This window comes from Schistocerca gregaria, chromosome 9 (assembly GCF_023897955.1).
Source record: "Schistocerca gregaria isolate iqSchGreg1 chromosome 9, iqSchGreg1.2, whole genome shotgun sequence".
Lineage (NCBI taxonomy): Eukaryota > Metazoa > Arthropoda > Insecta > Orthoptera > Acrididae > Schistocerca > Schistocerca gregaria.
In genome coordinates this window covers 98,200,539-98,224,443 of record NC_064928.1, presented here as the reverse complement: position 1 = coordinate 98,224,443, position 23,905 = coordinate 98,200,539, and the positions used below count along the sequence as shown (strand labels likewise).

The following is a 23,905-nucleotide window of genomic DNA, read 5'->3' as shown; positions in this document are numbered from 1 at the left end:
TTGGTGTGCAGTCTAGTTCTTATAGTGAAAGCACCATGTTTTATTCGTATGGGTATTTGCATCACTGATGAGTTGTTTTGGAATTCCAGCTCACCCTTCATTTACCAACTTAGAAGCTCCCTTTGCCTTGTTTTCGTACTGGCAGGGTTGGTGAATGTGGCATTCAGTTGTGTAGTGATTTTTGGAGCCGCCATCGTCTTATTTTTCCAACATAATGCACATATAATTGCACAGAATATTATTCTGACCACAACTGACACTTGCAATGTGTTAAGGACATTACACAGGTGCCAGTTGTGTTCAGATACAACAGCACAGCTGCCGGCATCGCTAGCATCTGCCTTTGTCTTCAAGCATGCATTTCTTACGATGTTCCCGTATTTTTTTCTCTGAGATGAAATTAAGAGAAAGATGTTGAAGTCATAGTTGTAGCAGGCTGCCTGAAACCAGTCAGAAGACTGATGACAAAAATACTCCCCCCTGCAGGTCCGGGGGCTAGAACAGGCTCGAGGTATTCGTGCCTGTCATAAGACAAGAGTCTCCTGCATTTCAGCCCTATAACTTCAGGTCCTATTTTATGGTTTAACCTCCAACTTCCCAAGTGTGGGCCATTTAAGGCAGGATGCCTTACATGGTGCACCAGTTAAACATAGTGCCATTAGATCCGATCTCCTGCACCTTTTCTTGTCATGGCTTTGCATCTCCACCTGGAATTCAGCTATTTGGACGAGGACACCTCCTGGGGTATGTAATCTACTTTCGTTGTCTCCTGCCCTCTTCTGCCCCCATGACAATTTCAGATTTCTCTGCATCCAATATCCAGCACGGCAGCCAGTACTTGTGGTGGGCCATTATATACCCATTTGGTGGTAGCCTCCTGACAACGCAGAGATCGCACCATTGATGCGTGAGCTGTAAACTTCCCATGTATGCCAAGGAGTACACTTGTGCTCTTAAATTAAGGATAATGCTGATACATGGTGAAACAACGCTCTGGTGAGCAGTTTGCGGGTTTAAATCACCTTGGGTATGACCATGCGGTTCATTTGACCTGCGGTCGTCACACGGTGGCAGTGGCAGCAGTCCATATACCCAGAGTGCATGTCAGAGTACGGTGTAGACGTTTTCAGATAGCCTATAGTGATTGTGTGTTGAAAATGGCTCAGAGAACATACATTGGTGACATTATCAGGGGTAGAATACTAGGGCGACTGGAGGCTGGCCAAACACAGCAGGCCGTAGCGCAGGCCCCCTGTGTGTCACTAAGTGTGATCTCAAGATTATGGCAACAATTCCAGAAGACAGGAAACATGTCCAGGCGCTACAGTATCGGACGTCCACAGTGTACAGCACTACATGAAGACCGATATCTTACCATCAGTGCCCGCAGACAGCCACTGAGTACTGCAGGTAGCCTTGCTCGGGACATTACCTGAGCCACTGGAACAGTTGTCTCCAGAAACACAGTCCACAGAATACTGAACAGACATGGTTTATTTGTCCAGAGACCTGTAAGGTGCATTCGACTGACCCCTGGACACAAGAGAGCCCGTAAAGCCTGGTGTCAAGAACACAGTACATGGTCATTGGAACAGTGGTCCCAGGTTATGTTCATGAATGAGTCTAGGTATAGTCTGAACAGTGATTCTCGCTGGGTTTTCATCTGGTGTGAACCAGGAAACAGGTACCAACCTCTTAATGTCCTTGAAAGGGACCTGTATGGAAGTTGTGGTTTGATGATGTGGGGTGGGATTATGATTGGTGCGCGTACACCCCTGCATGTCTTTGACAGAGGAACTCTTTAACAGGTCAGGTGTATTGGGATGTCATTTTGCACCAGTATGTCCACCTTTTCAGGGGTGCAGTGGGACCCACCTTCCTACTGATGGATGATAACGCACGGCCCCACCGAGCTGCCATCATGGAGGAGTACCTTGAAACAGAAGATATCAGGTGAATGGAGTGGCCTGCCTGTTCTCCAGACCTAAACCGCATCGAGCCCATCTGAGATGCTCTCGGTCGACGTATCGCTGCATGTCTTCAAACCGCTACAACACTTCAGGAACTCCGACAGGCACTGGTGCAAGAATGGGAGGCTATACCCCAGCAGCTCCTCGACTACCTGACCCAGAGTATGCCAATCCGTTGTGCGACCTGTGTACGTGTGCATGGTGATCATATCCCATATTGATGTTGGGGTACATGTGAAGGAAACTGTGGCATTTTGTAGCATGTGTGTTTCGGGACAGTTTTCTCAACTTATAACCGATACCATGGACTTAAAGATCTGTATTGTGTGTGTTCCCTGTGTGCCTATGCTATTAGCACCAGTTTTGTGTAGTACCACGTTGTGTGGCACCACATCGTGCAATTATCCTTAATTTATGAACATGAGTGTAGATGCCTGTCTTCCTGGGGCATTAGGACTCCCGGCAACTGCCATCGTGCCAGGTGGCCTTTGCTGTGGTTGGGTGGCGCACATTGGGAGGGCCCCTGATCGGAGTGGGTGGCATCAGTGCAGATAACTTGCGATGAAGTGGACCAAGTTATCATTTACTGGGGACCAAATGGCAGCAGCAGTCTCTAAGAAAGCAAAGATTGATTTCAATGCTAACAGGTATTAGCCTAATTTGTCCCCCCTCCCCGAGCAACATCTTGGGAGGAACATAAGGCTTCAGAATGACAGGATCCGTATTTGCCTCGTTACTTTGTGTGCAGCATAACTGATGGGAACTCCTTTCTGGATACGAAGCTTCTGTTTTTTGTTGAGCACCTGGAGGATAAATAAGTTCGGGAAGTTACAGCACTGTCCAAAATGCGCAATAGGTTTTTCTTGATTCAGAGGGCTTCACAACAAAGTCCGGGGCGTTATTTGCCTGTGACAGGCTGGGTAATATTTCTGTTTTGGTCACTCCTCAAAAACACCTCAACATGGTCCAGGGAATTTTTTCATCGTGACCACCTTTGGCAATCCGACAACGAGCTATGTGCCAATTTAGAATGGTGGGGTATTTGTATCATCGAGCACATGTACGGGGACCCAAAGACAACAGGGTTGCTACTGGTGCTGTCATCTTGGCCTTTGAGGGTGATTCGTTCCCTGAAGAGCTCAAGGTGATGGTGTACTGCTGTGGCATCAAACCTTATGACCTTCCCCCATATGTGGTGCTTTAAGAGCTAGAAATTGGGCCACATGTCCTTCTGGTGCAATTCCAGTGCCATATTTTGAAATTGTGGATGTTAACTGCATCCGAATATTTCATGTGCGCGTCCTCCCACCTGTGTCAGTTGTGGATAGCACCATTCCCCTGCTCGCCAGACAGCCCAGTACTCCCAAAGGAGTGGAAAATTATGGACTACCCTGGACAGGCTGTCTTACCGTGAGGCTAAACTCAAATATGAAAGGCTAAACACAACTCGCATACTATCTTCTTATGCTCCACAACAGTGTCACCGTTGATGACACTGTTACACCCATATCTAAGGTTTCTGCAGTGGGCCCTCAGGGCAGCCCACCTTCCTTCCCCCTCCATCTTCTGCTTTGCGAGCATCGCCGGCCCTTCCGTCATCAATATGCTTGGGTCATCGGTCCCCTCTCCTCCAGCTCCTCTCAAGTGGAAGGGGTCCCTTGGGACTCTGCCTTCCACAGTCCCCCTCCCTCTCTCCCCCCTCCCCCATTGGTCAAGCAGACACCAGCCAGTGGCTGAAAGAGCAGCAGCAGCACTCCCCCATGGCTCTGCGTCCGAGGACAAGGTGGAGATTATGGCGTCCCCTGAGGACGGCTCGGATGCAGTAGTACTGGATGCCAACACTCAACTGATGGCAGCAAGTGATGCTGAGGTCTAGTTTGCCTCCTTGGTCGCTTCGTGCTACCTCAGACGACAGAAAGTGTCATTCTCCATTGGAAATGTGATGGTTATCTCTCCACCAGACTGAGTTACGACAGCTTCAAAGTGTTGCACCTGCTTTTTGCATTGTTCTTCAGGAAACCTGGTTCCCAGTAATGAGGACCACTGTCCTTGGCGGCTGTAGGGGTTTCTACAAAAACAGTAGGGAATTTAGTAGTGTTTCAGATGGGGTTTGCATCTCATGTCCTGCAGTCGATATGTAACAAACCTGTGCCCCTTCCAACTCCTCATGAGGCTATGGATGTCAGGATAAGGACAGCACAGGAGATAACAGCCTACAGCGTACATCTTCCTGCAGTACCGCTGAACATATTCGCTGCACTGATTCATCAACTCCCTAAACCTTTCCTGCTTTTGGAAGATTTTAATGCCCCTAACCCCTTGCGGGGTGGCACCATGCTTATTGGCCGAGGTAGAGATAATGAAATTTTTTTTGTTCCAATCACAATATGAATTCTTTAGACGATGACCAGTTTCAGTCTGTCTTGACCATCCTCAGATCTTTTTTACACCATGTCCTAAAGTGATAAGGCCATAATGAAATCGTCAAAACATATAAATATAATCGGCGTAGCATTGTCAAGAAGGGACGTCGAACAGATGTGCAGAACTATAGACCTATATCTCTAAGTCGATCAGTTGTAGAATTTTGGAACACGTGTTATGTTCGAGTATAATGACTTTTCTGGAGACTAGAAATCTACTCTGTAGGAATCAGCATGGGTTTCGAAAAAGACGGTCGTGTGAAACCCAGCTCGCGCTATTCGTCCACGAGACTCAGAGGACCATAGACACGGGTTCACAGGTAGATGCTGTGTTTCTTGACTTCTGCAAGGCGTTTGACACAGTTCCCCACAGTCGTTTAATGAACAAAGTAAGAGCATACAGACTATCAGACCAATTGTGTGATTGGATTGAGGAGTTCCTAGATAACAGAACGCAGCATGTCATTCTCAATGGAGAGAAGTCTTCCGAAGTAAGAGTGATTTAGGTGTGGTGCAGGGGAGTGTCATAGGACCGTTCCTATTCACAATATACATAAATGACCTGGTGGATGACATCGGAAGTTCACGGAGGCTTTTGGCAGATGATGCTGTGGTGTATCGAGAGGTTGCAACAATGGAAAATTTTACTGAAATGCAGGAGGATCTTCAGCGAATTGACGCATGGTGCAGGGAATGGCAATTTAATCTCAATGTAGACAAGTGTAATGTGCTGCGAATACATAGAAAGATAGATCCGTTATCATTTAGCTACAAAATAGCTGGTCAGCAACTGGAAGCAGTTAATTCCATAAATTATCTGGGAGTAGGCATTAGGAGTAATTTAAAATCGAATGATCATATATAGTAGATCGTCGGTAAAGCAGATGCCAGACTGAGATTCATTGGAAGAATCCTAAGGAAATGCAATCCGAAAGCAAAGGAAGTAGGTTACAGTATGCTTGTTCGCCCACTGTTTGAATACTGCTAAACAGTGTGGGATCCGTACCAGATAGGGTTGATAGAAGAGATAGAGAAGTCCCAACGGAGAGCAGCGCCTTCGTTACAGGATTATTTAGTAGTCGCGAAAGCGTTACGGAGATGATAAACTCCAGTGGAAGACTCTGCAGGAGAGACGCTCAGTAGCTCAGTACGGGCTTTTGTTGAAGTTTCGAGAAATATCCTTCCCCGAAGAGTCAAGCAGTATATTGCTCCCTCCTACGTATATCTCGCGAAGCGACCATGAGGATAAAATCAGAGAGATTAGAGCCCACACAAAAGCATACTGACAATCCTTCTTTCCACGGACAATACGAGACTGGAATAGAAGGGAGAACCAATAGAGGTACTCTAGGTACCCTCCGTCACACACCGTCAGGTGGCTTGCGTAGTATGGATGTAGATGTAGATCTAAAATAAGGTGGAGAATAGACCGCATCGTCCACACAGTCATTATTGCAATTATGACTTGATCACCAGGGACGAGGTGTGGTCTGTAAGGTGGATAAATTAATAAAGAGGCATTGATTCCTCAAATCGTGTGATAAGTAGTGGACATCGGGATTGTTTCCTCATGCATGTCTGTGCATTTATTGTTGGGCATTTCAGACCAATTTCTTAGATTTCATTCTTTCATTACTCTACCACCGTACCCTTGTTTTTATTGTTTATTAATTTCAGTAATTTTAAACTTCTAAGTATTTACGTTTCAAATAACACATCATATCTCAATAAGGGAGAAATTTATATCGAACAGGCCATTTTAAACAGTCACAAAGTGCACAAGAACTTGTTCTGACTGGCATTCACACAGCAGTGATATTTGGTGTTGAGAAAACTGTTCAACCTTAGGTTGAAGACTAATACTGTCCACATAGTGAATGTGCAAGTATTATTACTGCCTGGATCAGTCTTGAAGGTAGAAAGACAATGCAGGAGAATATTTACTGCCTTCTAACACCCAAAAGCAGGCTACACAATACTGACCTAATGGTGTATTCCCTCATTGTCATTTTTTTAATAGAAACAGACTCCAAAAGAAATAAATCCTGATGGTAGACGCTTGAAGATCAACTTCAGCTGCCCCTTTATCTGTTGCAGATATTATGCAGTGATCCACAATGAGCAATGCTCGTGGTCTCCAGGTAGTGGGTATCGCACCAGGGCACTTGGGCAAGTCGTCACGAGACGACTTCCCGCTTATGTCCTTCTTGCGTAAACAGAACTTGTTTGCTGGCTCTGCTGAAAGTGACAATGCCGAAGAACCGGAACCGCTTCCGGACGCAGCAGAACTCAAACGACAGAATGACGAACGCCTTGAAAAGATCCTCCGAGAAGCCCGCATCCAGCTGCAACAGCAGAGGTTAGTTTTTGTTTGTTTGTTTGTGTGTGCGCGTGCGCGTGTGCGTGCTTACATTTGTTTTTCCTTCTTTCTGTTTAAAATAGCATGTGTAATTTTATGTAGACAATGTCCCACCACTTGTAAATACTTCAGGAATGTTACAATCACCAGATTAAGCTGTTGCTCAAGTAAAAGCTAGGTCGTTCAGGTAAAGTGCTGTTATGGTGTACTGAGCTGTTGCATTGCACACAACTTGTTGCAGTTTCTTTCTGTTGCCCAATCAAGTGATAATATTGGTAGCCAATGAGAATCACTGATTCTAATTATTTGTTTTGATGCAAAATAAAATCCCGCAATATCATTACTTCTGTTTATGGAATGAACAGCTCTGATTGATTGACGATTATTCATATGGTGAGTATATATTATAAGATTGGTTATCAATTTTTGTGTTGTATGTAACTTGGAAAATGATGACACTTCTTGGTATATTGTTTCATATTCCAATGCAATTACTTTAATTTGCAGGACAAAAAAAAGTTGGCTTGTGATAGGCAGACTCACAGTGGGATGCATATTCAAAAGAACTCATTTGTGGACGCGGAAATACACAACTTCTGTTGTTAAGCACATGCTTTTATCAGATTGTAGTATTTTCGATTGGCACAGGTATTGTCACTTAGTGTGTACTGTGTGAAGACTGGTGACAGACTTGGTGTCGTCTTATTGTAGAGATTGGTCAATTTCATGTTTGGAAAGAGAAGTTTTGGAAGAAGTAGTGATTACATTACAGAGTGAGTGAGTGGTGGCACTCAGGAAGCAAGAAGCACTTCTTTGAAGTTGTTGAGGCAAGGACAAACCACATTTTTCTGAATATCATGAAATATGTGTTACCTGGCACAACAGTAATATCAGATTGCTTCTGATCATTCAAGTGCCTTCGTGACAAAGCTTTAGTGCATTTAACTGTGAACCACAAAATTACTTTTAAAGGTACAGACATGAGTGTGTGCACACAGGTGGTAGAGAAAGCAGATGCTCTACAATTAAGCATTTTCTACATGGAACAAACATATTTTATGTCGTACTTGCTTAGATGTATTTGAAGGAGGAAGTGGAGTGGAGAAAACTATTTTCCATGCAGTTTAGGAAAACCGTTTCCAAAATTACAATCCAGAATAAGATTTTATTTTTGTTGTATATTGTTATTTTCTATTACTATTTCCATTGCAGTAACAACTTTTTAGGTTAAACGGAGTACTAGTATTGTTGGAAAGTTGGCAACGCTGATTGTGGGATGAAGTAGTGGCTGTAGAAAATTATATACAAACTAGTGTCTGTAATTGAAGTAACAGCTGTTTTGGCACATAGATGAATTATTATAGAAGGAAAACTGTATGTGTGAAAAACTGATATGTAACATAGGCACCTGTGGTTTAGCGTAACATCTTCTATTAGTAAACAAAGCATCATCAATTCCGAGTTCGAAACCCATCACCACTTAAATTTTGATTAATTATCAGCATTTGCAGGCGAAGACTTTCGGCATAAGAAGTCATCCTCACACTGCCAACAGCCTTGTCAAAGAGGGCGGAGCAGCAGACAGAAGTTCAGGGCACACTCTTGTCTTTGGGGTGGGACACGGCCAGTAACGGCGGAAGGATCAGCAATGATCAATGGTGTGAGGATACAGAAGGCAATGGAAATCACTGCATTAAAGACACGTAACATGTATCCACAGGACATGTGGCCTGCAACTGAAAAAGTATCGTGATGATATCTCCATTGGCAAAAAAATGTGTTGGTTTGACCGTCTGTGAGAGAGTACCTCGGGTTCCTGCTGTAAATAAACTGAGTACACCATTCGTTTGTTATTTTTACGAGCTTCAAACAGAAGCAACTTGTAATGGATAGGAACTGTGATTGCTGTGTGTAGATCGGAGCTGAGTTGGTGACCCTTCTCTCACAGCTCCAGGCATTGTTCGCTTCTGTCACAGCTGGAGGCTGCTGCCAAGGGACATCACTGTGAGGGGTCGGACGTGGAGATGCAAGGGACGTCAAGCACATCCCACGTGTCCCTCAATCAGTTCACTGTTGTGACTGCCCCGTGTACTGCCTGCACTGAGGTTCACCCGTAGTCAAGTGGGAGATCATTCCAAAGTTTGGCAGGCAGCAGAAGACTTTCCGAGGAGCTGATCTTTGGGCCTCCCCAGTTCATTTGATGAACAGGTTTCAAGCGTTATCTGTGGTTGACGAAATCTCTAAGCCAGATGCTGTTGTCACCCCTGTTCTAGAGAGAGCTTCTTGGCCCGCAAGATCTGGGCATTAGTGTGTGTGGGGTTGCTGGTAGTTGGGAGCTCCAACGTAGGTGCATAATCAGGTCCGTTTGAAACACAGCTGCCAAGGAGGGGAAGGAAGCTAGTGTGCACTCCGTGTGCATACCGGGAGGAGTCATTCCGGATGGGTAAAGGGTGCTTCCAGATGCCATGAAGAGTACAGGGTGCAGCCAACTGCAGGTGGTGGCTCATTTCTGTACCAATGACGTGTGTTGCTTTGGATCGGAGGAGATTCTCTCTGGTTTCGGGCAGCTAGCAGACATGGTAAAGACTGCCAGTCTTGCTTGCGAGATAAAGGAGCAGCTCACCATATGCAACACTAGTGATATAACCAACTGTGGTCCTTTGGTGCAGAGACAAGTGAAGGGTCTAAATCAGAGGCTCGGGCAGTTGTGTGACTTAGTAGGCTGCAGATTCCTTGACTTGCACCAAGGGGTGGTGAGTTTCAGGGTTTCACTTAATAGGTCAGGAGTCCACTACATATAGGAAGCGGCTACATGTGTAGTGGGAGCTACACAAAGGAAGGGACTGGGCAGTGTTTTAGGTCTCAGGAAACCACAGAAAGGGCGTCCATCTAAAAGAGGGCAGGTGAAACACAGTAAGATAGTTGTAGAAATAATCGGGATTTTAGTTGTATATTGTCGAAGCTGTATTGGGAAAGAACCAGAACTGCAAACCCTAATAGAAAGCACTGAAGCTCAAATAGTTACAGCTACGGAAAGCTGGCTAAAGCAGGAAATAAGTTCAGCCAAATTTTTTTTTCAAATGACCTAACAGTGTCCAGAAAGGATGGATTAAAATACAGTTGATGGTGGAGTATTTATTGCTGTCAGTAGTAGTTTACCATGTAATGAAATTGAAGTAGATAGCTCCTGCAAAATAGTATGGGTGGAGGTTATATGTGGCAATCAGACTAAACTATTAATTGGACCATTTTTTCTGACTCCCGACTCAGATGACATAGTTGCTGGACAGTTAAAAGAATTATAGTCTGTCGTACCTTAAATTTACCCTTGATATGCTGAAAAAATTACATGTTCAAAACTGGTGGCAGGCATAAAATGTTGTCCGAAATGGTACGAAATGCTTCCTTTTGGACAATTAGTTCATAAACCCACTCAAAGCGTAAATGGTTGCAAAAGCATACTTGACCTCTTAGCAACAAATAATCCTGGACAAATAAGGAATATCATAGTGGATACAGGGATTAGTGACAGCAAGGCAGTTGCTGCTAGGCTGAATACGGTAACACCCACAACCATCAAAAAGAAACACAAAGTACATCTATTTAAAAAAGGGGGAAAAAAAATGCTCTCAGCGCCTTTTTAAGAGACAGTCTCCTTCTGATCTGACAACGTAAGCTTAGAAAAGATGGAAGTGATTTCACAGAGTTAGTATCAATGGCAATATACCACATAAATCAATGAGTGATGGTACTGATTCCCCATGCTACACGAAACAGATCAGTTGGCTGTTGCAGAAGCAATGAAAAAAACTCGCCAAATTTAAAAGAATGCAAAATCCCCAACATTGGCAAAGTTTTGCAGAAATTTGAAATATAACGTGTTTCAATACGAGATGATTTTAATAATTTCCACAACGAAACACTGTCTTGGAATCTGCACACCAGTGGCAAGACAAAGTCAGTATCTTCACTGCACGATAACAACTGTGAAGTTGCTGATGACAATGCCACTAACGCAGAGTTCATTATACACGGTTTTCTGAAACTACTTCACCAAAGAAGATGAAGTAAATATTCCTGAATTCCAATCAAGAACAACTGCCAAGATGAGAAACGTAGAAGTAGATATCCTCGGTGTAGCTGTTATATCACTTGATAAAGGCAAGGCCTCTGGTCCAGATTGTATACCACTCAGATTCCTTTCAGAATATTCTGATACAATAGCACCATATTTAGCAATTATCTACAACCGCTTGCTCATAGAATAGGAAATAGGTGAAATCCACTGAATTACAGGGCCATATCATTACCGTCAATTTGCAGTAGTGTTTTGGAAAATACACTGTGTTCAAACATTATGAATTACCTCGAACAAAATGATTCCTTCACACATAGTCAGCAGAGATTCAGAAACTATTGTTTTTTGTCAAACACAACTAGTGCTTCTTCCTTGTGAAGTCATGAGTGATATTGATAGGAGATGTCAAGTTGATTCCATATTTTTAGATTTCCATAAGGTTTTAGACACCGTTCCTTACAAGTGTCTTCTAACCAAACCGCGTGCCTATAGAATATCGCCTCAGTTTTGCGACTGGATTCGTTATTTCCCGTCAGAAAGGTAACAGTTCATAGTAATAGACAGAAAGTCATCAAGTAAAATTTGTAATATCCGGTGTTCCCCAAGGAAGTGTTATAGGCCCTCTATTGTTCCTGATCTATATTAACAACATATGAGACAATCTGAGTAGTCCTCTTAGTTTGCTGATGATGCTGTCACTTACAGTCTTGTTAAGTCATCAGATGACCAAAATGAATTGCAAAATGATTTAGATAAGATACCTTTATGGTGCGAAAAGTGGCAGTTGACTCTGAATAAAGAAAAGTGTGAAATTATTCACGTGAGTACTAAAAGATATCTGCTAAATTTTGAATACATGAAAGTCACACTAATTTGAAGGCTGTAAATTTAACTAAATACTTAGAGACTACAATTACAAATAACCTAAATGGGAATGATCACATAGATAATATTGTGAGTAGAGCAGACCAAAGACTGCAATTCATTGGCAGGACACTTAGAAGGTGCAACAAGTCTACTAAAGAGACTAGTTACACCATGCCTGTCTGCTCTATCCTGGAGTATTGTTGTGTGCTGTGAGATCTGCATCAGGTGGGACTGACGGGTGACTTTGAAAAAGTTCAAAGAAGGGCAGCTCATTTTGTATTATCGCGAAATAGGGGAGATAGTGCCACAGACATGACATGTGACTTGGAGTGGCAATCATAAAACAAAGGAGTTTTCATTGTGATGGTGTCTTTTCATGAAATTTTAATCACCAGTTTTCTCCTCCAATTGCAAAAACATTCTGTTGGCATCCACCTACATAGGGAGAAACGATCATCACGAGAGAGAGAAATCAAGGCTTGCACAGAAAAACTTAAGTGCTGTTTTTCCCGTGTGCAATGTGAGTGGAATGGTAGAGAGACAGAGTGAAGGTTGTTCATTGAACCCTCTGCCAAGCACTTTATTGTGAATAGGAGAGTAATTGTGTAGATGTAGATTCCAGAGTAGTCACCCATTCGGCTATCTGGGAGGGGACTGCCAAGTAAAAGTCTGCTCATGGAATGTCAGAATCTTGAATGTGGCTGGGAAGGTAGAAAATCTGAAATGTGATTTGCGAGGCTCAATCTAGATATAGTAGGGGTCAGTGAACCGAAATGGAAAGAAGACAAGGATGAGTATAGGGTAAGACAAGGATGAGTATAGGGTAATATCAACAGCGGCAGAAAATGCTATATTGGGATTAGGATTCATTATGAAAATGAAGGCTGGACAAGGAGTGAGTTACTGTGAAAAGTTCAGTGATAGGGTTGTTCTCACCAGGCTGGACAGCAAACAAACATTGATGACGATAGTACACGCAGACATCACAAGCTGAAGATTAAGAGATAAAGAAAGTATGATGATACTGAAAAGGTAGTTCAGTACATAAAAGGAGATGAAAATCAAATAGTCATGGGGGACCAGAATGCAGTTGTAAGGGAACGTGTTGAAGAAAAGGTTACAGAAGAAATTGGGCTTGGAACAAGGAATGGAGAGAGGCGAAAGACTGAGTTCCATTATAAATTTCAGCTAGTAATAGTGAACCTCTGTTCAAGAATCACAAGAGGAGATGATATGCTTGGAAAAGGCTGGGTGATAAGGGAAGATTTTAACTAGAATACATCGTGATCAGGCAGAGATTCTGAAATCATATACTAGATTGTAAGTTTTACCCAGCAGAAGATATCGACTCAGATCGCAGTCTGGTAGTGATGAAGACTAGGTTGAAGTTTAATAGATTAGTCAGGAAGAATCAATATGCAAAGAAGTGAGATGAGGACGTACTAAGGAATGACGAGATATGCTTGAAGTCTCTAAGGCTGTAGATACAGCAATGAAGGAATAGCTCAGTAGGCAGTACAATTGAAGAGGAATTGACATCTCTCAAAAGGGCCATCACAGAAGTTGGAAAGAAAAACAGAGGTACAAAGAGAGTAACAGAAGAAATACTTAATTTTATCAACAAAAGGAGAAAGTACAGAAATGTTCAGGGAAATTCAGTAATACAGAAACTCAAGTCGCTGATGAATGAAATAAATAGGAAGTGCAGGGCAGCTAAGATGAAATGGCTGCATGAAAAACGTGAAGAAATCGAAAAAGAAATGATTGTTGGAAGGACTGACTCATCACACAGAATAGTCAAAATCACCTTCGATGAAATTAAAAGGAAAGGTGCTAACATGAAGAGTGCAATGGGAATCCCATTGTTAAATGCAGAGGACAGAGTGGATAGATCTAAACAGTACATTGAAAGCCTCTGTGAGAGGGAAGATTTGTCTGATATGATAAAAGAAGAAACAGGAGTTGATGGGGAAGAGATAAGGTATCGAGTATTTGAATCAGAATTTAAGAGATACAGAAGGGATAGGTAACATTCATCAGAATTTCTAAAAATCATTGGGGGAATAGGCAACAAAACAATTGTTCACATTGGTAAGTAGAATGTATGAGTCTGGCTACATACCATCTGATTTTCAGAAATACACTCCTGGAAATTGAAATAAGAACACTGTGAATTCATTGTCCCAGGAAGGGGAAACTCTATTGACACATTCCTCGGGTCAGATACATCACATGATCACACTGACAGAACCACAGGCACATAGACACAGGCAACAGAGCATGCACAATGTCGGCACTAGTACAGTGTATATCCACCTTTCGCAGCAATGCAGACTGCTATTCTCCCATGGAAACGATCGTAGAGATGCTGGATGTAGTCCTGTGGAACGGCTTGCCATGCCATTTCCACCTGGCGCCTCAGTTGGACCAGCGTTCGTGCTGGACGTGCAGACCGCGTGAGACGACACTTCATCCAGTCCCAAACATGTTCAATGGGGGACAGATCCGGAGATCTTGCTGGCCAGGGTAGTTGACTTACACCTTCTAGAGCACGTTGGGTGGCACGGGATACATGCGGACGTGCATTGTCCTGTTGGAGCAGCAAGTTCCCTTGCCAGTCTAGGAATGGTAGAACGATGGGTTCGATGACGGTTTGGATGTACCGTGCACTATTCAGTGTCCCCTCGACGATCACCAGAGGTGTACGGCCAGTGTAGGAGATCGCTCCCCACACCATGATGCCGGGTGTTGGCCCTGTGTGCCTCTGTCGTATGCAGTCCTGATTGTGGCGCTCATCTGAACGGCGCCAAACACGCATACGACCATCATTGGCATCAAGGCAGAAGCGACTCTCATCGCTGAAGACGACTCATCTCCATTAGTCCCTCCATTCACGCCTGTCGCGACACCACTGGAGGCGGGCTGCACGATGTTGGGGCGTGAGCGGAAGACGGCCTAACGGTGTGCGGGACCGTAGCCCAGCTTCATGGAGACGGTTGCGAATGGTCCTCACCGATACCCCAGGAGCAACAGTGTCCCTAATTTGCTGGGAAGTGGCGGTGCGGTCCCCTACGGCACTGCGTAGGATCCTACGGTCTTGGCGTGCATCCCTGCGTCGCTGCGGTCCGGTCCCAGGTCGACGGGCACGTGCACCTTCCGCCGACCACTGGCGACAACATCGATGTACTGTGGAGACCTCACGCCCCACGTGTTGAGGAATTCGGCGGTACGTCCACCCGGCCTCCCGCATGCCCACTATACGCCCTCGCTCAAAGTCCGTCAACTGCACATACGGTTCACGTCCACGCTGTCGCGGCATGCTACCAGTGTTAAAGACTGCGATGGAGCTCCGTATGCCACGGCAAACTGGCTGTCACTGACGGCGGCGGTGCACAAATGCTGCGCAGCTAGCGCCATTCGACGGCCAACACCGCGGTTCCTGGTGTGTCCGCTGTGCCGTGCATGTTATCATTGCTTGTACAGCCCTCTGGCAGTGTCCGGAGCAAGTATGGTGGGTCTGACACACCGGTGTCAATGTGTTCTTTTTTTCCATTTCCAGGAGTGTGTATCATCCCACCGTTCTGAAGACTGTGAGAACTGACAAACATGTGAATTATCGCACTCTCAGCTTAACAGCTCGTGCGTCCAAGTTGTTGACTGGAATAATGTACAGAAGAATGGAAAAGAAAGTTGAGGATGTGTTGGATGACAATCAGTTTGCTTCAGGAAAGGTAAAGGTACCAGAGAAGCAATTCTGACATTGCGGTTGATAATGGAAGCAAGACTAAAGAAAAATCAAGGTACATTCATAGGCTTTGTCGACTTGGAAAAAGTGTTCGACAATGTAAAATGGTGCAACATGTTCAAAATTCTGAGAAAAATAGGGGTAAGCTGTAGGGAGAGACGGGTAATATACATTATGTACAAGAACCAAGATGGAATAATAAGGGTGGACGACCAAGAATGAAGTGCTCAGATTAAAAGGAGTGCAAAACAGTGATGTAGTCTTTGGCACCAGCTGTTCGATATATACATCGAAGAAGCAGTGATGGAAATAAAAGGAAGATTCAGGAGTAATTAAAATTGAAGGTGAAAGGATATCAATGATAAGATTTGCTGATGACGTAAATTGAAGAAAGGCTAAAGTAATGGGAAGAATCAGAAATGAGAACAGCGCAAAACTTATCAGGATTGATGGTCACCAAGTAGATGAAGTTAAGGAAATCTATAACCCAGGCAGCAAAATAATCAATGATGGATGGAGCTAGGAGGACATCAAAAGTGGACTAGCACAGGCAAAAAGGACATTTCTGGCCAAGAGAAGTCTACTAGTATCAAACATAGGCCTGGATTTGAGGAAGAAATTTCTGAGAATGTACATTTGGAGCACAGCATTGTATGGTAGTGAAACATGGACTGCGGGAAAAACAGAACAGAAGAGAATTGAAGCATTTGAGATGTGGTGCTACTGACAAATGTTGAAAATTAGGTGGACTGGTAAGATAAGAAATGAGGAGACTCTGTGCAGAATCAGAGGGGAAAGGAATATGTGGAAAACACTGACAGGGAGAAAGGACAGGACGATAGGTCATCTGTTAAGACATCAGGGAGTGACTTTCATGGTTCAAGATGGAGTTGTAATGGCAAAAACTGTAGAGGAAGATGGAGATTGGAATACATCAAGCAGGTAACTGAGGATGTAGGTTGGAAGTGCTACTCTGGTATGAAGAGTTTGGCACAGTAGAAGAATTTGTGGCGGTTCGCATCAAATCGCCCGAAATGTAATTTATATTGAAATCTTTGTTGTTTGTCAGTTTGCAAAGCCTAAAAAGTTGTTACTGCAGGGAAACATTAATTGAAAAGAATATAAAAAAGAACAAAAATTAAAACCGTTTCCTGGACTGTAATTTTGGAAACCGTCTCCGTAAACTTAATGAAAAATAACTTTCTGCACTCCACTTCCTACTCTAAATTTACTTAAGCAAATAAGACATAAAACATGTTTTTGTACTGATCTGTTCCACGCGGGAAATGATTTATAGCTGACCACCTGTCTTCTGCACTACCAGTGTCTGGACCTTTGAAAGTGATTTTGTAGTTCACTGAAGAAAAACTGACTTGTGGTGATTGACCAACCTGAAGTGTAGCCTGAGATGTAGGTTAAGTTTAAATCTCGGAAATTACTTTTGCAGTGATGGTTTCAAAAATTTTGTGGGGTAAATTCATAACATGCAGGTTTCTGAGGTGGTGGGTAGCCGGGAACGTAAGTGTATAGCTTATATTTCATGGAATTCTTTTTATTATATGAAGGCATTCAGAAAAATTTGATTTCATACACTAGACGTCATAATGATGATCACCAAATGCACTTACCTCATTGGTTCCACCACCTGGCATAATCAGTCAACACCACTAGTTCACTTTGGCCACCCTGTATTGAGCATATGTATTCCACTTTCTTTTAACTTGCTCCATACCTGTTCCAAAGTTTTATGAGTTCTTACGTTAATTTGTTGATATTCAGTCTTTTTTTTCCAGTTATGTCAATGTTTTTGAAATCATGGTTAGGGTTGCACCTAAGAACACAGTTTAAATTGTTCTGATTTACAACATTGCTTCCCTCGCCTATTTCTGTTCTTATTACAATTACGTTGAAGATTTCCAAGGTCGTGATTAGGGTTTGTTACCTAAGGACAAATTTTAAATTGCTACAATTGGAACAAGCAGAAATAACGTCTACAAACTTGCTTCTGAGAAACATTTAGCTATTTTTACTACTGATGAGATTTGCTATCTTTCAGGTCACAGATATTTTGGTATGTCAACTAAATTTATATACACAGCACAACACTACGAATGAAGAATCTTACTGGCTACTAAAGAGTGACTCCTCATTAGTCATAACTTCCAGTCACGCACTGCGCGGTTACCGACTGCGTCACACAACGGTATACTCAGGTACACTGCAACAGCACTTTCACATTTGTGACACAGATCATCATCAAATCTATAAAGTCAAGTCGTACTTAATACTGTGATGTCAATAATTCAGTATAAACTGAGTGGTTTTTTATTATAATATCCACTGATAGAAAATAGTAAGACACAAATGTGAAACAATGGGGAACTGCCCAAATTACGTTACACTGTAGACAGTGTGGAATTTTCTGTTTAAGTAATTTGCACTGACTTTTTATATTTATTGAACTATTAGTAACTCAGAGTAACTACACTGTCATGTTTACATTAGAGAAATATGAAAGAAAGTTAACAGCATACACTCCAGGATTGTTAAAAGTGGAGCACTGTCACGTACTGCACGTTTGTATGTCAGTGCTCTGCATAGCATAGTAATTCAACGTAAATCAGCCTTTTGTTCGTTGCTTTCAGTTATTCAAAGAACATTATTATTATTATTATTTAATACAGGTATGTATGAATCCACATTTCATCTAAATAAACCAATCGCTGCTTTAATTCTAGTGCATCTCTCTTTGTAAAAATATTATATAATTTGCCTTCTTGTTTGTATATCATAACTTATTTATTCTGACAAAGTTTATGATTAAATTTCACAGAACAAACACTGTCTTTCACACCATGAGGCCATGAGTGGCTTAGGGGGATCAGAATAATGACTGAATGTTTTGTATTCTACTGTAGCACAAGCCACCAGCTTTCTCTCAGTAAAACCATTCAATGTGGTGGGCTTTTATAAAGGAGATATGTTGGCGAGATAAGTTAGTATCCAGTAAAACAGCAACCTTATTAACAAGGTTGAGAGTAGATTGTGTGTAGTGCCCGAGTGGTACAGTTTACATCTTAGTAGTTGTTTAATCATTTTATATTTTTATTTTTGCTGACTTACAAATATGTTAGTGTATATGACAAAAAATTAGGGACAAGACAACTGAATTTAATTTGGATACTTCTCATGAATGCAGATTTAGTGTATGAAAAGCCAGTATTGTAGAATGTTGATGTTTTCTCACAAATTGTTTTGAAAATTTGAATACCGTTGTGGCAAGGTATCCTTCAGGTAGTGTTAAAGTTCCTGAGGACAATTTCTTATTGTCATTTCTATGACAGGACACTCTAAAAATCATTAATTGTAGCTTAATACGCAACTGGACATTAAAATTGCTACACCACGAAGATGACGTGCTACAGATATAAAATTTAACTGACAGGAAGAAGATGCTGTGATACGCAAATGATTAGCTTTTCAGAGCATTCACACAAGCTTCGTGCTGGTGGCGACACCTACAATGTGCGGACATGAGGAAAGTTTCAAACAGATTTCTCATACACAAACAGCAGTTGACCGGCGTTGCCTGGTGAAACATTGTTGTAATGCCTCGTGTATGGAGGAGAAATGGGTACCATCACATTTCCGACTTTGATAAAGTTCCGATTGTAGCCTATCGCGATTGCGGTTTATGGACCGCAACACTGCTGCTCGCGTTGGTCGAGATCCAATGACTCTTAGCAGAATATGGAATCGCTGGGTTCAGGAGGGTAATACAGAACGCCATACTGGATCCCATTGGCCTCGTATCACTAACAGTTGAGATGACAGGCATCTTATCTGCATGGTTGTAACGGATCATGCAGCCGCGTCTCGATCCCCAAGTCAACAGATGGGGACGTTTGCAAGACAATAACCACCTGCGCGAACAGTTCGACAACGTTTGCAGGAGCATGGACTATCAGCTCGGAGACCATGGCTGCGGTTACCCTTGACGCTGCATCACAGACAGGAGCGCCTGCGATGGTTTACTCAACGACGAACCTGGGTGCATGAATGGCAAAACATTTTTTCGGATGAATCCAGGTTCTGTTTATATCATCATGATCGTGTTTGGCGACATCGCTGCGAACACACATTGGAAGCGTGTATTCGTCATACTCCCGTATCACCCGGCGTGATGGTATGGGGTGCCATTGGTTACACGTCTTGGTCACCTCTTGTTCACATTGATGACACTTTAAGCAGTGGGTGTTACATTTCAGATGTGTTACGACCCGTGGCTCTACCCTTCATTCGATCCCTGCGAAACCCTACATTTCAGCAGGATAATGCACGAATGGATGTTGCAGGTCTTGTACGGGCCTTTCTGGATACAGAAAATGTTCGACTGCTGCCCTGGCCAGCACATTCTCCAGATCTCTCACCAATTGAAAATATCTGGTCAATGGTGGCTGAGCAACTGGCTCGTCACAATACGCCAGACATTACTCTTGATGAACTGTGGTATCATGTTGAAGCTGCAAGGGCAGCTGTACCTGTACACTCCATCCATGCTCTGTTTGACTCAATGTCCAGGCATATTGAGGCCGTTATTATGGCCAGATGTGGTTGTTCTGGGTACCGGTTTCTCAGGATCTGTGCACCCAAATTGCGTGAAAATGTAATCACATGTCAGTTCTAGTATAATATATTTATCCAATGAATACCCGTTTATCATATGCATTTCTTCTTGGCGTAGCAAATTTAATCGCTAGTAGTGTATATAAATGCTACAAATAATGACTTCTAGAGGGGCCTTTTCATAAAGCATAATATTTGACACCCCCCCCCCCCCCATACAGTTAGCTGTACTGTAGGTGCAATCTCAACAAAGGGGTATCTGTTAAGAGGCCACACAAACCTGTGGTTCCTGAAGAGAGACAGCAGCCTTTACAGTAGTTTCAGGGGCAACAGTCAAGATGATTGATCGGATCTTGTAACACTAACCAAAACGTCCTTGCTGTGCTGGTACTGCGAACGGTTGAAAGCAAGGGGAAACTACAGCCATAAATTTTTCCGAGGGCATGCAGCTTTTCTGTATGGTTAAATGATGATGGCATCCTCTTCGGTAAAATATTCTGGAGGTAAAATAGTCCCCCATTCGGATTTCTGGGTGGGGACTACTCAGGAGGACATAGTTATCTGGAGAAACAAAACAAAATAAATGGATCAGTGTGTGGAATGTCAGATCCCGTAATCAGGCAGGTAGGTTAAAAAATTTAAAAAGGGAAATGGATAGCTTAAAGTTAGATATAGTGGGAATTAGCAAAGTTCGGTGGCAAGAGGAACAAGACTTCTGTCAGGTGAATACAGTGTTATAAATAAAAAATCAAATAACTTTATGTATGAGTAGGTTACTAATGAATAAAAAATTAGGAGTGCGGATAATCTACTACAAACGGCATAGTGAACACGTTATTGTGGCCAAGATAGACACGCACAGATGATGAAGAGATTGAAGAAATGTATGAGGCGATAAAAGACAGTTAAGGGGAGACGGAAATTTAATAGTCATGGGGGGACTAAAATTCGATAGCAGGGAAGAGAGGAGAAGAGAAGAGAAGGAAAAGTAGTAGGTGAATATGGACTGGGGGTAAGGAATGAAAGAGGAAGCCACCTGATGGAATTTTGCACAGAGCATAATTTAATTATAGCTAACACTTGGTTTAAGAACCAGTAAAGAAGGTTGTATTTGTGGAATGGAACTGGAGATGGTGGAAGGTTTCAGATGCATTATATAATGATAAGACAGAGATTTAGGAACCAGGTTTTAAATTGTAAGACATTTCCAGCAGCAAATGTAGACTCTGACCACAATCTATTGCTTATGAACTGTAGATTAAAACTGAAGAAACTGCAAAAAGGTGAGAATTTAAGGAGATGGGATCTGGATAAACTGAAAGAACCAGAGGTTTAGAGAGTTTCTGAGAGACCATTACTGACCAATTGACAGAAGGGGGGGGGGGGGGGGGGAGACATACAGTAGAAGGAGAATGGGTAGCTTTGAGAGATAAGTAGTAAAGGCAGCAGAGGATCAAGTAGGTAAAAAGACGAGGACTAGTAGAAATCCCTGGGTAACAGAAGAGATACTGAACTTAATTGATGAAAGGAGAAAATATCAAAATGCAGTAAATGAAGCAGGCGAAAAGGAACACAAATATCTCAAAAATGAGATTTACAGGAAGTGCAAAATGGCTAAGCAGGGATGGCTAGAACTAATCTAAAGATGTAGAGACTTACATCACTAGGGGTAAGATATATACTGCATACTGGAAAATGAGAGAGACCTTTTGAAGAAGAGAGAACCACTTGTGTAAATATCAATAGCTCAGGTGGAAAACCAGTTGTAAGCAAAGAAGGGAAAGCAGAAAGGTGGAAGGAGTATATAGAGGGTTTATACAAGGGCAATGTACTTGAGGGCGATGTTATGGAAATGGAAGAGGACATAAATGAAGATGAAATGGCAGATGCAATACTGCGTAAAGAATTTGACAGTGCACTGAAAGATCTAAGTCGAAACAAGTCCCACTGATAGCCTTGGGAGAGCCAACCATGACACTATCTGGTGAGAAAGATGTATGAGACAGGTGAAATACCCTCAAACTTCAAGAAGAATATAATAGTTCCAATCCCAAAGAAAGCAACTGTTGACAGGTGTGAAAATTACTGAACTATCAGTTTAATAAGTCACAGCTTCAAAATATTATCATGAATTGTTTACAGAGAAATGGAAAAACTGGTAGAAGCTGACCTTGGGGAGTATCAGTTTGGATTCCGTAGAAATATTGCAACAGGTGAGGCAATACAGACCCTATGACGTATCTTACAAGCTAGATTAAGGAAAGGCAAACAAACGTTTCTAGCGTGAGGTCAAATACAGGGAGAGAGAGACTATTTACAGTCTGTACAGAAACCAGATGCCAGTTATGAGTTGAGGGGTATGAAAGGGAAGCAGTGGTTGGGAAGGGAGTGAGATAGGGTTATAGTCTATCCCCGATGTTATTCAGTCTGTATATTGAGCAAGCAGTAAAGGAAACAATATAAAAATTTGGAATAGGAGTTAAAATTGATAGAGAAGAAATAAAAACTTTGCAGTTTGTGAATGACATTGTAATTCTGTCAGAGACAGCAAAGACGAGGAAGAGCAGTTGAATGGAATGGACAATGTCTTGAAAGGAGGATACCAGATGAACATAAAAAAAGCAAAACGAGGATAATGAAATGTAGTTGAATTAAATCAGATGATGTTGAGGGAATTAGATTAGGAAATGACACACTTAAAGTAGTCAGTGAGTTTTGCTGTTTGGGGAACAAAGTAACTGATTGTTGTCGAAGTAGGGAGAATATAAATTATAGACTGCCAATGGCAAGAAAAGCATTTCTGAACAAGAGAAACTTGCTAACAACAAGTATAGATGTAAGTGTCAGGAAGTCTTTTCTAAATGTATGGAGAACGGAAAATGTATGGAAGGGAAACATGGACAATAAATAGTTTAGACAACAAGAGAATAGAAGCTTTTGAAATGTGGTGCTACAGATGAATGCTGAAGATTAGATGGGTAGATCACATAACTAATGAGGAGGTATTGAATAGGATTGGGGAGAAGAGGAGTTTGTTTCACAACTTGACGAGAAGAAGGGACCGGTTGGTAGGACATGTTATGAGGCATCAAGGGATCACCAATTTAGTATTGGAGGGCAGCGTGGAGGGTAAAAATTGTAGAGGGAGACAAAGAGATGGATACACTAAGTGGATTCAGAAGGATATAGGTTGCAATAGTTTTTTGGAGATGAAGAAACTTGTGGAGGATAGAGTAGCATGAAGGGTTGCATAAAATCAGTCTCTGGACAGAAGAAGAAGAAGAAGAAGAAGAAGAAGAAGAAGAAGACGACGACGATAACAACAACAACAACAAAAGTATGTAAATTTGTATGCATCTAATTTGTACAGTTACTATAAAAAGTGAAAGTAGAGTATGAATAGAGAGAGGGAAAGGGGGAGGGATGCTACGTAATGGAATCAGATTCTGGCTGCAGTCACTATTTTAGCTTATGACTTGGCACAATATTTTATGGTGCTGTTTCAAAGAATAGAGTAATATTGATGGGTCTTAACTAAATTCATCTCATTGCGGATCTACGGACAAAGAATCTATGATGACGAATGGTTTAAATATCAGATAGCTAGTACCTTAAAACATATCACCCTTCAATCTGTTGTCTGATTGCCATCTCTGACCTACACTCTCTTGTATTCACACAGTTCCTTTGCAGGCGTTGTGGTGTGTTTCTGTATGACGTAAGGTGTGAAATTCTTGCAAAGTCAGCATTTACTTACATTATTCAGAATTCCACAAAAATGTCTGTGTATTAACACATTTACCCGTCTCGCCAGTGTGCATGTTGCTGCCTTTTCTT

General features: G+C 42.4%; 1 protein-coding gene across 8 annotated transcripts in view; it reads left to right on the top strand.

The window, feature by feature from the left end:
- LOC126292239 (uncharacterized) overlaps positions 1-23,905 on the top strand; it is a 131,374-nt gene that overhangs the window by 37,007 nt on the left and 70,462 nt on the right. For all 8 annotated transcript variants that reach the window (XM_049986130.1, XM_049986123.1, XM_049986127.1 and 5 more), the window contains one exon: positions 6,491-6,752. In XM_049986130.1, coding sequence (XP_049842087.1) covers positions 6,644-6,752 — 109 coding nt within the window. In that variant the 5' untranslated portion in view covers positions 6,491-6,643. The remainder of the gene's footprint in view (positions 1-6,490; positions 6,753-23,905) is intronic.